This window comes from Cannabis sativa, chromosome 1 (genome assembly GCF_029168945.1).
Source record: "Cannabis sativa cultivar Pink pepper isolate KNU-18-1 chromosome 1, ASM2916894v1, whole genome shotgun sequence".
Lineage (NCBI taxonomy): Eukaryota > Viridiplantae > Streptophyta > Magnoliopsida > Rosales > Cannabaceae > Cannabis > Cannabis sativa.
In genome coordinates, this window is record NC_083601.1 from 16,178,294 (window position 1) to 16,190,948 (window position 12,655).

Consider the following 12,655-nt stretch of genomic DNA (forward strand, 5'->3'; position numbering starts at 1 on the left):
CTTTCCTTGGTTCTTCATTACCACAACCCACGATCATCCCGTCCAAAGCCCTAACCCACGATTTTTCAACCTCTCATCTATGTCACTATCTCCATTATCTTCCATAAGCTCTGTAAGTTGTTCCTCCCACATATTGTCTTCTCTTCTTCTATAAATGGCCACCACTAAGTCGGGTTCGAAGTTACCTTCCCCAGCTAAAAAAATTTCTAAAATTTCTAAGAAACCTCCTACAAATTCATCTAAAGTTGATCCTAAGATGAGTTTGAAGCGCATTGCGAAGAAAGGAATGAGTGATGTTGCAGAGCCATCTGGTTCTAAGAAAAGACCTATTCCAAATAAAATTGAGTCTCGTAAGACAAAGAGAGCAAAATCTTCGAAATCTGCCAAGGATGTAAGTTGGGTTATGTTGTTTTTCAATTTTTGTTTAGTTTTTTTCTGGTTGTTGTGTTTTTTCATATGATGTTTTGTGTTTTAAATTTTTCCCCCTTCTTGTTTTAGGTTATATCTTATTTTGATTTTGAGGATGAAGTGCATGATGGGGAAGTGAAGCCTAAAGTTAAATCCAAGGTATTGTTACCTTGAATTTTCTCATTATCTTAAGTTTAAAATTTTTAATCACCCTTTGTTTTCTTTTTGTCAATGTTTTACCTGTTTATAATGACGATTTTATGTTTTGTCTCTTTTTTTTTGTATTTCTTTTATGTCTTTTTTGTTGATGTTGTTTTTGTATTATTCTGTAGTGTTTTTTGGTTTTTTTTTGTGCTATTAAACAGTTTATAGCATTATTAGTTTTCCAGTAACTTATGGCCTTGTTATGAACATTTGTTTAACTGTTTGTTTTCAGTTATTTTTAGGTTGTTTAATTTAATTTCTTAGTTGACAATTACTATTTTAATTTTATTTTCTGCATATTGTTGTTAATATATTGCTTTGAAGTTGCTCATTTTTTAGGATGAGCATATTGGAGTTGTTTTTTAAATGTTATTTTTTGGTTTTTTCCTGGTTGCTTATTTTTTGTTTTGCATTTTAGTTGTTACTTGCAATGTATTTATTTAGTTGTTCAAATTTGTTGCTTATGTTTTTTTTTTGTTTTCCCTCTTTCAGGTCCATGCTAAGAGCTCAGAAAAGTATGAAGACTTTGACTTACCCAAAAAAAAAAATCCTTCTAAGGTGTCTTTTTTTGTGTTTTTTTATAGTACATTTCTGTTTTTCCCTTTTCTATTGTTTCATGTCATTTGTCAGTGATGATAATCATTTTTGTGTTGTCGACTTCTTTTTCTTCTTCCTGGTTGTTTTCAAGCTGTTGTACCATTTCTGCAGCCACAAGCTTTGCGTAGTCAAAATATTCATTTACTCCTGTAGTTTTTTTTGTGTTGTTTTTTGGTTGTTGGATGGTTGTCTCTGATGTCACAGTCCCTGTCTCTAGAAAAAATGTATCATCTTGAATTGTGTGTGCAAATAGTTGTTGCTTGGAAGTTGTTCCTGGGTTGTTTCCAGGTTGCTGCAAATCTTCCTGTGCTGAGTTGTTGTCATATGCTGCCATCATCATATTTTTATCTGTGAAATCAACTATTAAACAACTATTTTGAAGCATACGTTAGTTAATAAGGATAAATTCAACATTTCTTGTTTGGAGATCCCAAACTACAATTATTTTACTGGAAAACAACTTATAAACAACTATTTACAGATTCAAATCCTGTAGCATCTAATTATATGCATTAATATTTTTTTTTGATACAATTTGTTGTTGTTTTTTTGTTCAGGTTTATAAAATTTCCTGATTATTTCAATTTTTTCCTGTTTTCCTGAATTTATAACACATTCTCAATTATGTAGAATAAAAAAATAGGAAGAGGTTCATGAAGAAATTGTATTACCTTCAATTCTTTCTTTGATTCGATTATGGGTGAGTTTCAATGATTTCTCAATGTCCTTCTCTTCGATTCCTCTCCTTTGAACTCGTTGGGTTTTTGATTGTAGGTTGTTTTTGCATTTTTTGTACAGCAATGGAGGTTGAATACTTTTTTTTTTTCTTATATGAATTTTTCGGATTTTGATTTGTTTTTCGATGAGATCTACATCTTGTTCAGATCTGATTTCCTTGGTTTTTGAAAAAAAAATGGTGGAGATTTGGTTGTTTGGGGTTTCTTGGCTGGGTCATGAAGAAGGAGGTCTCTCCTCCGTTTTTTTTGGCTGGCTAGTATTTTTGTAAATAGAAAGTTTTGTTTTTTATTTATGTTTATTTTTCCTTTTTAGATTATAAATGTAAATTGCTTCCCTTTTTAATTTATTATAGAAAAAATCCCTTTATTAAGGCTAAAATATGAAATTTCTCTTTTCTTTTTATATATAACTTACGACAAAAAAAAAAAGGAAAAAAAAACAAGAACTATGTTGGTGCGGAAAGAGTCGAGGAACTAGATTGTGGTAAAAAACAAAAAAGGCGAAAATGATCGGAAAGAGGATGGTTCGGATATACAATTATACATACAAATACATCCTTAAAACTTAAAAGAAAGGCGTTTTGTTTCAAATCCAATCAGGAAAAGATTTACACAATTGACACTTGAGTGACAGTGAGTGAGGGACTCTTCCACCTCCACAGACATGTTCCGTCGCCTCTTCAAAGCTACCACCGCAAACCCTCTTTCCTCTCCTTTCACCGCTCTCTCTCTCCGACCCTTCTCCGCCTCCGTTCAAAGTAACACCTTTCTCTCTCTTTTCCCTATATAATATTTAGTTTTGGGCTGCGATGGTGGAGGGTTTATCAGTTCCTTGTTTTTTCTCTTGTCATTTTGGTGCAGATGTTGAAAGTCTGGAACTTGCCAAATCTACTACCACCTTCATCCACCCCACTGCCATTGTTGACCCCAATGCTATAGTTGGTCTGGTAGGTACTTATGTAATCTACTTTGCAACATTACCCTATGAACTATTCGAAGTCTATGAGCTTTTGTCTATCTGAGTTGCTTTAGTTTCAGTTATTGCGTATGTTGGTAAAATTCTTGTATATGATGATTCAGGGTGTTTCCATTGGCCCCTTTTGTACTGTTGGGTCCTCTGCAAAGCTTGGCAATGGTTGTAAATTGCATACAGGAAGCCATGTATATGGGAATACAGAATTGGGGAATGATTGCGTTCTGATGACGTGAGTTTGGATATTGGTATATTGTATTATTTTTGGTAAAATATTTTGTATATTTGGTTCCACATTTTTGACTTGCTTGAAAATTTTCAAGGCAGTGGTGCTGTGGTTGGTGATGATCTTCCTGGGCGTACCGTGATGGGATGCAACAACGTTGTTGGACATTATGCTGTTGTTGGGATTAGAGGCCAAGACTTGAAGTACAAGGTCAGTTTTCAAACTGGCTTGATATGAACTAATCACTTTTTAGAATGTCATTATGTGATACTATGCTGGTATTTGAACTTTTTTTTTTTTTACTCACTTTACAAAGAACCAAACTATAATGTAAACTTACATGATGTTAGCCCACCATTATTGAGTGTGTTTGATAGAATTTCTTAGATTAGAAATCTGCTATCAAGTATTCGAATTCCCTGAATGAAATCCCTCAAAGAATTGTCTTTTATTTATGAATAATGATCAGATTACACCTAGCTTTCGAGAGGCTAGTCTCTCCCAAGTACACAACCTTTCGAGAGGGTTGTTCTCTCCAAAAGACTTCTCTTAATACTTAATTCCCTGCCTATAATGAGTTCTAATCTCTTATATATATACATAATAAGCCTGCCACATCAGCAGCTCTAATTAAACCCAAGTGACCAATACAAAAAGACAATTCAACCCTTAAAACAATTTGAATAAAACTCAACTAAAGACATAAGTGTGGCCTTTAGGCCCCTCTTTTTCTATGGTAAACAAATCTAACCAGGGGCTTATCAATACCCCCCCCCTAAAACCTTCACCTTGTCCTCAAGGTGAAAATTTGGGAAGCGAGTATATATAGCTGAGAAATTTTCCCATGTAGCTTCAAATTCGGGTAAAGATTTCCACTTGATTAACACTTCAGAATCAGCAAGGGTGCCCGTGGTTGTAAAACGATGTTGAAGCACTGTCTCGGGCTCAACGTGCAATTCTAGGTCTGATGTAAGTTGCGGTGGAATCGTGGGAGAAGAGTGGACATCACCAATGGCTCGACGGAGCTGGGAGACATGGAAAACCGGGTGTATTGTTGCCGAATCCGGTAGCTGGAGCTTATAAGCCACGGCCCCAACCCTTTGTAGAACGGAATAAGGGCCATAGTATCGAGCAGAGAGCTTTTCATTGGATCGTTTGGCTAAGGTGCGTTGTCTGTAAGGTCTAATTTTTAAAAACACCTTGTCCCCCACTTTAAACTCTTCTGGACGGCGTTTTCGGTCCGCTTGAGCTTTCATTCTCTGTTGTGCACGTAAGAGATGCATCCTCAAATCATCTAAGATCTCATCTCTTGCAGCCAGCAACTCATCCACCGACGAAACCACTGCAATACCTTTTTTATAAGGTAATATGGGTGGTGGATCTCGACCATATAATGCCCGAAAGGGTGTGGATTTGAGAGACGTGTGGTAAGATGTGTTATATGAATACTCAGCCCAAGACAGCCACTTTGACCATTGTCTCGGGTGTTCATATGTGAAGCAGCGGAGGTATGTTTCCAAGCATCGATTAAGCACTTCTGTTTGACCATCAGTTTGGGGATGATACGCCGTGCTTCGTTTGAGGAATGTTCCTTGCAGCTTAAATAGGTGGGTCCAAAAATGACTCACAAAAATCCTATCCCGGTCAGTAATGATGGAAATGGGCAGACCATGTAGCCGCACAACTTCACGCATAAAAAGGTCAGCCACTGTTACGGCAGTAAAAGGATGTTTAAGCTTGAGAAAATGAGCATACTTGGTCAAACGGTCCACAACTACCATTATTGTATCTCCTCCTTCAGATTTGGGAAGACCCTCAATGAAATCCATTGTGACTTCATCCCAAACTTGTGCTGGAAGTGGCAGCGGTTGTAGTAATCCAGCAGGTGAAGTGGTGAGGAGTTTATTTTGTTGGCACACTGAGCACCTACGAACAAAGTCTTGAATATCACTGCGCATTCCTTCCCAATACAATTCAGCTGCAATACGCTTGTAAGTTTTCAGCTCACCTGAATGACCCCCAATCGGACTCTTGTGAAATGCATCCAAAATTTGTAAAATACTGTTAGATTTTTTTGGAATGACTAGACGATTTTTGTAATAGAGGCTGCCATCTAGGATGGTAAACCCATGGTGTTGGTGTTGACCTGATTGAAGATCGGCACGGAGTTGTACCAAAAAAGGGTCAGCGGCTATTTCTTGTTGAATTTCTGGCCAAAGTGGCCATTCGGTTGTCACCAAAACCTGTAAGTCAGCGACATCTGTTTGGCGTGACAAAGCATCGGCGACCCTATTACTAGCTCCACATTTATACTCAATGTCAAAATCTAAGCCCATTAGTTTAGAGACCCATTTTTGATACTCCGTTCCAATTACCCGCTGCTCCAACAAGTATTTTAGACTTTGTTGGTCGGTTCTAACTAAAAATTTTTTGCCGATTAGATACGGTCTCCATTTGGAAACAGCATAAACAATAGCCATTAATTCCTTCTCATATATCGATTTTCTTCTAGCTTGGGCCCCTAAAACTTGGCTGAAATACGCAATAGGTTGCTGGTTTTGAAGAAGAACCGCCCCTAACCCATGACCGGAGGCATCTGTTTCGATCACAAACGGTTTTGAGAAGTCTGGTAATGATAGGACAGGAACTTGAGTCATCTTAAGCTTGAGTTCCTGGAATGCCTCATCTGCCAATTGGTTCCAATTAAACTGGTCCTTTTTTAATTGGTCAGTTAGTGGTTGAGCCACCCGAGCGTAGCCTTCCACAAACTTCCTGTAGTACCCGGTAAGGCCAAGGAATCCTCTCAAAGCTTTCAAAGTTTTAGGTGTAGGCCAGTCCAACATGGACTTCACTTTATCAGGGTCGGCTGCCACTCCCTTGTTGGAGATTATGTGTCCTAAATAGGATATTTCAGCTTTCCCAAAGTCACATTTTTTTTTGTTGACGTAGAGCTGATTTTGGGCTAGGATTTGTAAGACCTCATCTAAGTGTTTTTGGTGTTCTTTCACGGATTTGCTGTAAACCAATATATCATCAAAGAAGACGAGAACCGAGTGGCGAAGATGGGGTCTGAATATGCTATTCATTAATGATTGGAATGTAGCTGGTGCGTTGGTCATCCCGAAAGGCATGACTAAGAATTCGTAATGCCCATCATGAGTTCGGAATCGTCTTGTGAACATCTTGACCTTGACACGTATTTGATGATAACCTGATTTCAAGTCCAATTTAGAAAAAATTGAGGCACCATGAAGTTCATCAAGTAATTCATCAATGACTGGAATAGGGTACTTATCTGGAATGGTGACACGGTTGAGTGCCCGGTAGTCGATGCAAAATCGCCATGAGCCATCTTTCTTTTTTACCAATAGCACCGGACTTGAGAAAGGGCTGTTACTTGGTTGTACGATGCCAGTGGCCATCATATCTTTCATGAATTGTTCAATTGCTGATTTCTGAAAATGTGGGTATCGGTAGGGTCGCACACTCACTGGAGATGCACCTGGTTGTAAATTGATGGCATGTTCATGGTTTCGAACTGGTGGTAAGCCACTAGGTTGAGCAAAGACCCCTTCATGTTTGAGCAAAATCGGTTGAAGGAACTCCGGAGTATCGCTGGCTGTTTGGTTCTCCTCTAGGCCCCCAAAATTAAATTCAATTAAAAGGCCATTCCCCTCTGCATACATTGTTTTAGACATGGTCTTAAGCGAGACGAGGCTTCTCTCAAGAGAAGGGTCTCCTTTGATAGTAACTTGTTGGCTGCCAATTTGGAATTGCATCGTTTGAAGTTTCCAATCCGTGTGTGTCATCCCTAGAGTTGCCAACCATTGAAGTCCCAAAATAACATCAACACTCCCCAATTTTAAAGGTAGGAAATCATCAAAAATTTCTACCCCTTGTAAGTGTAGGTGGACATTTTTGCATATCCCTTCATTGCGCATGGAATCTCCATTGCCCATTGTAACACCATATTGACTGGTCTTAACAATAGGAAGCTTGAGTTTATCCACCAACACTTGAGAGATGAAATTGTGTGTGGCGCCGGGATCAATTAAGATGACCACTTCACATTGTTCAATCAGCCCCTTCAATTTCATAGTCTTATTTGAAGAAAGACCCGCTACTGATTGTAGAGAGACTTCCACTGTACCCTTGAGTTCTGCCATTTCTAAATCAGCCACACCCTCGTTAGCCTCTTCTGAACCTTGTTCTGAATTGATACCTTCAATTTCATCAGCGATAATTACCACATTTATCTCTTTTTGTTTGCAGCGATGTCCCGGCGACCATTTATCATCGCAACGAAAGCAAAGGCCCTTCTCTCGCTTGTATTGAATCTGACTGTCGGTATATTTTCGTATTTCGGCGGCTGGTTTTTGGTATGTGTCTTTCATATGCCCTGGGGTAAAGGAAGTATGAAGTGGTGGTGTCGTGGTGCGGTTGAAACCAGAAACTTTTGGTCTGTAGTGGGTGGTTGCGTTCAACTCTTCCTCAATGTCTTGGGCAATTTCCATTGCCTCATCAATATTTCTTGGTCGTTGCACACGGAGTTTCGCGCGGATAGTGGGACGAAGGCCATTAATGAAAGTACTAAGTTGTATTTCAGGTGAGACATTTTCTAGAGGAGCCAAAAGTCGGATAAATTGCCTCTTGAACTCGATCACTGTACCCTCTTGCCTTACCGCCACAAATTGATCATATAAAGAACCAGCCCGTGTATCTCGAAAGTGCCTTAACACCAATCGTTTCATCTCCTCCCAACTCAAGATTGCTCGCTTTTTATTCTCAAACTGATACCAAAGGAGTGCGTCACCCGAAAAAGAGATAAACGCTGCCTCTACCTTTTCTTCCTCGCTGTAATGGCAGCAAGCAAAAAATCGCTCTGCTTGCATAATCCACCCGTCGGGATTTTCCCCTTCAAAGGTTGGCATCTTGAGTTTACGGAGCCGCTGATCGTTTCGATGATGGGGATTGTAATAATTTCGTTCCATTGGGGCATCCACTGTTATTGGATTTCTGCCACTGTTGAAGATGCGGGAAGCACCAGGACTCTTTTCCTCAGACGCATCTCGAGTGTCGGATCGGCGGAAGACTTCTCCCATATGTTCTTGGACGCTTCTTGATTGTCCGTGATCATTTCTTGGTCGTTCTTGGACCTTTCTTGACTGTTCTTGAGCCTCCAAAATAAGCTGTAGCTGCTGCTGCAATTGTTCATGAAGCTGGCGACTCATTTCACTCACCGAGTCATTAATAATCCTCTTGACGGAATTTGTGACAGTTTCCGTGACCGATTCCAGAATTGATTCTTGGACCGATTGCATCGTTGACTTCAAAGCCTCCTCTTCAGGGATGGACTCCGATTGACTCTTCTCTGCTGGTTTCTTCGGCATTGTCCGCAGCTCACCGCACCAAATTGATAGAATTTCTTAGATTAGAAATCTGCTATCAAGTATTCGAATTCCCTGAATGAAATCCCTCAAAGAATTGTCTTTTATTTATGAATAATGATCAGATTACACCTAGCTTTCGAGAGGCTAGTCTCTCCCAAGTACACAACCTTTCGAGAGGGTTGTTCTCTCCAAAAGACTTCTCTTAATACTTAATTCCCTGCCTATAATGAGTTCTAATCTCTTATATATATACATAATAAGCCTGCCACATCAGCAGCTCTAATTAAACCCAAGTGACCAATACAAAAAGACAATTCAACCCTTAAAACAATTTGAATAAAACTCAACTAAAGACATAAGTGTGGCCTTTAGGCCCCTCTTTTTCTATGGTAAACAAATCTAACCAGGGGCTTATCAGTGTTCCCTGTCACTGGGTGGTTTTCTTTAGCTTCAAAAATTGTGACGATTGAACACTTTTTCCTCTGCTTTTAAAATGCTCATCATGGATGTATGGGGTGCATAAAATGCATCTTCTATATGGGTGCTAGTATATGAAATCTCTCCTGCTCCTCTCTATGTGATTGCTAGTTAATCACCATTAGCATCGCCTCTGGCACATAGTCGTTTAAGCTATAGTATAAGTTTCAGGCATGTGTGGCTGCTATACTCAATTGTGATATGTTTATTTTATTCCATGATTTAGCCAGGTGATGAATGTTTCCTTTATGTCGGGGAGAACAATGATATCCGAGAACATACATCAATCCACAGATCTTCAAAATCAAGTGATAAAACTGTATGTGAATAAGCCTACACAATGTTTTGTTCTCCTAACAGAATTATATTTTAGTAAGACTGATGCTATCCTGTCTCGCCTTATGTAACCAGGTTATTGGGAACAACAATCTCATCATGGGCTCTTGTCATATTGCTCACGATTGCAAAGTAGGAAACAGTAATATTTTTGCAAATGGCACTCTTCTAGCAGGACATGTTGTGGTTGAAGTAAGTCCTTTCTTGTTTCTGTAATAGCATGAATCCAATTCCCGCATAAGTTTTGCAAGCAAAGTTTGTCGTGAAATTGACTTAAGTGCTATGCAGGACTATGCTCACACTGCAGGAGGTGCTGCTGTTCATCAATTCTGCCATATTGGCTCTTTCTCGTTCATTGGTGCTGGTGCAATGGTACGATCATTAACTTATGTTTTCTTTTTTATAACAATAGTTAGTTGTTGATGCCCAGCATGCACATAAGTTATTGAAACTGCTACTTGAAATGTGTCAGTACTTCAATTGGTGCATGCCACAAAATGAATTATATTTTTCTTTAACCATATTGTTGTATATGCTAATTTAAGAGTGTTTTTATTACCCTATTAGATAGATAATAAGTATGTCAGTTTTCAATATTTGGTTTGTTTTTTTCTATAGGTTAAAAATGATGTTCCAAAATACATGATGGTTGCAGGAGATGGGCCTGAGCTTCGCAGTTTGAATCTAGAGGGCCTTAGACGCAATGGGTTTACAGCTACTGAGGTTTGCATTGACAATCTATATTTTTAAATAAGCTATACTATGTCCATTCTAGTGTTAATTGATGAAATAACTTATATTACTTTGGACAAGGACCTAGATCACAAGCCTTAGAAAAGCTTACCTAAAGATTTTCATGCCTAGTCAAGAAGATGCCAGGGGTTTTGAAGAACGTCTTTCAGAAGTGGTAAGTCCTGAATCAATCTGCTTCATACCCTCAGAGAGAAACTGAGAGAGAGAGATAGTAGACATCAATTTATTTTTATTTTTATATATCTATATTTATATATTTATGAAAAGCTCTATCTATGTTGCAGGAGCATGACGAGAAACTGGCAAATGTTCCTGCAGTATCTTACATGGTTCATTCTATACGCAAATCTTTTGAAGGAGACCGACGAGGAATATGCAAACATAGACTTTGGAACAGCTCTTAAATTCATCATATAGTATGTTTTTGTATCTGTCTTCAATAAGTTTCATTATACAACAATTATAAACATACCACTTTATTTCATCTTAACCCTGTTGGTCCCAAACTGACAGTAATTAGATTACACATCATTTGTTTGGCTGAACATAGAAAATATGTCGCAACTGATTGTTGTTCTCGATACATTTGTGCTTTTATTTATTTATGTTCGTGTATGGATTATATTTATAACACCCCATTTACTGTTGGATCTCAATTCCTAGTAAAGTATTATATGTGCATTCATTTTTATTGGATATCTTTGTAATATATGACAAATCAAATTTAGGTTTCTAGAGAAAGAGTTTTAGTTGTTCATTGTTGCAGTAACTGAGTGATTTTGATTTCTTTTTTCAGAAGATTAAGCCCAACTTTTGACATCACGTAAGCTGGTGAAGGACCTGGACTGATATCGAACAAACGAAGACCCCAACATGCAGCTTTTGAGTTGTGAAATTTTGAAGGTAGATTCTTTAGCACTCACTTTATTAAATTAAAAGAGTATTTGTATTGATAAAGGCTGTAAGCACAGAGAGAATATGCTGATGGAAGCTATATCTATAACATATATATTTATGTGTATACTTGGCATGGAGTAAATCATAAGGTATATGTAGAAAGAATGACCAGTTGAGGTTGTGTTGTTTAGTGGTAATTAGCTTAGAAATTTCGTTGAATGATGACAAAACTCAGTTGAGTAAGTGCTAATTGTAATATGACCATATAAATAGAACACAAGCTTATTGGTAGAAGTAATTGAATTCTTTAGATAGCTTTCTTTGCGGGGTTTGGTTTCTCATGCATTTTCAAGGACATTACATAATGCAATTTTCTCATTCTATAAACTTACTTGAATAATATAAAGATATTGAACATTGAACATTGGATGTTGATATTTGTTTTTTTGTATAAGCAAATCCATGCAAAATCTGCAGCTGACTTAAGACTTTTACTTCACATCATTTCTTTTAAATCAATTTCTATAAAGCCTTGATGCCAATTGGTCACTGATTGCTTTAATCACCATTGCTTAGGATAAATTAGTCACGAAAATATATGTTGACTCTGATCAATGAAATGCCTACAAATATTTTGGGGATTTTCAATCCAATTTAGTTGATCCAAGATTTTGTAGTACAACAACTTTTTCTCCAAAGAAAAAGATACACCATTCCTACTGGCCTGGTTGAGAATATGTTAGGTATGAGACTTTCTATTTGGAACATATTTAATTTAGCTTAGGTGCTACTTAGGGCTGGTCAGATCTGGGAGCAAGTTACTTGACCACTCATTTTTAATTTCTAACAACACTTTAATTTTGCATTTTTTAATAAGTAAACACCATCTTGACAAAATACTTAATAATTTATTTATTTACAAAGTATCTTTGAGAAAGATACCTTTATGCAATAAAGAAGAAATAGCAACGTTTGGATTGTCCTGGTCTTCAAAACATTGTGCTCCAAACTTTTATCAAAACACTATGAAAGGCCAAGACTTGAAATTTGCTGTAAATATGGTGACTTAATTTTGAATAGGCTTGTCAAGTTGTTTGATTAAAAATTATATTCACATTTTTTTTCCCTTGTCATTTGCATAACAATCCTTCTTAAATCTTAAATCATATGGTACAAGACACTAATTTGAGGAATATGGTATTATTATATTCAATAATTATTTAAACAAACTTCAAGTACAAGTGTTCTTGGCCTACTATTTCAATCACTCATTTGAATAAAATGATAGTAATATTTCCTTATATGTGGGTTATGGCGAGATTAGTAATATAATTATTTTTTAATATTTATGTATATTTATATGGTCAGTGCTGATACATTTGGACATTCTTCATATTGTAGTAATAGACTGGATTATGGTCCGTGATGTAATCTTTTTAATTAATTTCAAGTGGCTGGATAGTGATATAGAAATAATACCATCCTCATCAAATGAGATTAGAAAGCCAGTTGCTTAATTAATTTTAAACTAGCAGTTGTAATCCTTTATTTGAGTATGACCCATGCAACAACCTTACCCGTTCATTTTTCATTAATAAAAAATTGTAACTTTGAAAGGAAGTGCTCCATTCTTTTCAAAAAAAAAAAAAGGAAGTGC

The 12,655-nt window shown here is 37.2% G+C and overlaps 2 protein-coding genes across 3 annotated transcripts; both read left to right on the forward strand.

The window, feature by feature from the left end:
- On the forward strand, positions 1-2,028 carry LOC115694972 (uncharacterized). Its single transcript, XM_030622074.2, has 3 exons — positions 1-391; positions 499-567; positions 1,105-2,028. Exons 1-3 carry the CDS (start codon positions 155-157, stop codon positions 1,243-1,245), a joined length of 447 nt encoding a protein of 148 aa, XP_030477934.2. The 5' UTR covers positions 1-154; the 3' UTR covers positions 1,246-2,028.
- A 359-nt stretch (positions 2,029-2,387) lies between these two features.
- LOC115705232 (probable acyl-[acyl-carrier-protein]--UDP-N-acetylglucosamine O-acyltransferase, mitochondrial) lies at positions 2,388-11,312 on the forward strand. 2 transcript variants are annotated; one of them, XM_030632501.2, is made up of 11 exons: positions 2,389-2,704; positions 2,808-2,893; positions 3,027-3,151; positions 3,247-3,355; positions 9,239-9,331; positions 9,424-9,540; positions 9,637-9,720; positions 9,967-10,071; positions 10,169-10,255; positions 10,386-10,517; positions 10,898-11,312. In XM_030632501.2, exons 1-10 carry the CDS (start codon positions 2,611-2,613, stop codon positions 10,503-10,505), a joined length of 1,020 nt encoding a protein of 339 aa, XP_030488361.2. In that variant the 5' UTR covers positions 2,389-2,610; the 3' UTR covers positions 10,506-10,517; positions 10,898-11,312. The 2 variants fall into 2 exon arrangements, 1 of the variants encoding a protein (XP_030488361.2); XR_004009427.2 differs by lacking the exon at positions 10,898-11,312 and having other exon boundaries at positions 2,388-2,704; positions 10,162-10,255.
- The last annotated feature ends 1,343 nt before the right edge of the window (positions 11,313-12,655 follow it).

Excerpts from the sequence above, each read along its gene's own strand:
- LOC115694972 (XM_030622074.2), top strand. The coding sequence starts at position 155 with ATGGCCACCACTAAGTCGGGTTCGAAGTTACCTTCCCCAGCTAAAAAA. Across the intron at positions 392-498 it reads CTTCGAAATCTGCCAAGGAT|GTTATATCTTATTTTGATTT; the intron begins GTAAGTTGGGTT and ends TTCTTGTTTTAG. Across the intron at positions 568-1,104 it reads AGCCTAAAGTTAAATCCAAG|GTCCATGCTAAGAGCTCAGA; the intron begins GTATTGTTACCT and ends TCCCTCTTTCAG.
- LOC115705232 (XM_030632501.2), top strand. The coding sequence starts at position 2,611 with ATGTTCCGTCGCCTCTTCAAAGCTACCACCGCAAACCCTCTTTCCTCT. Across the intron at positions 2,705-2,807 it reads CTTCTCCGCCTCCGTTCAAA|ATGTTGAAAGTCTGGAACTT; the intron begins GTAACACCTTTC and ends ATTTTGGTGCAG. Across the intron at positions 3,356-9,238 it reads GCCAAGACTTGAAGTACAAG|CCAGGTGATGAATGTTTCCT; the intron begins GTCAGTTTTCAA and ends TCCATGATTTAG.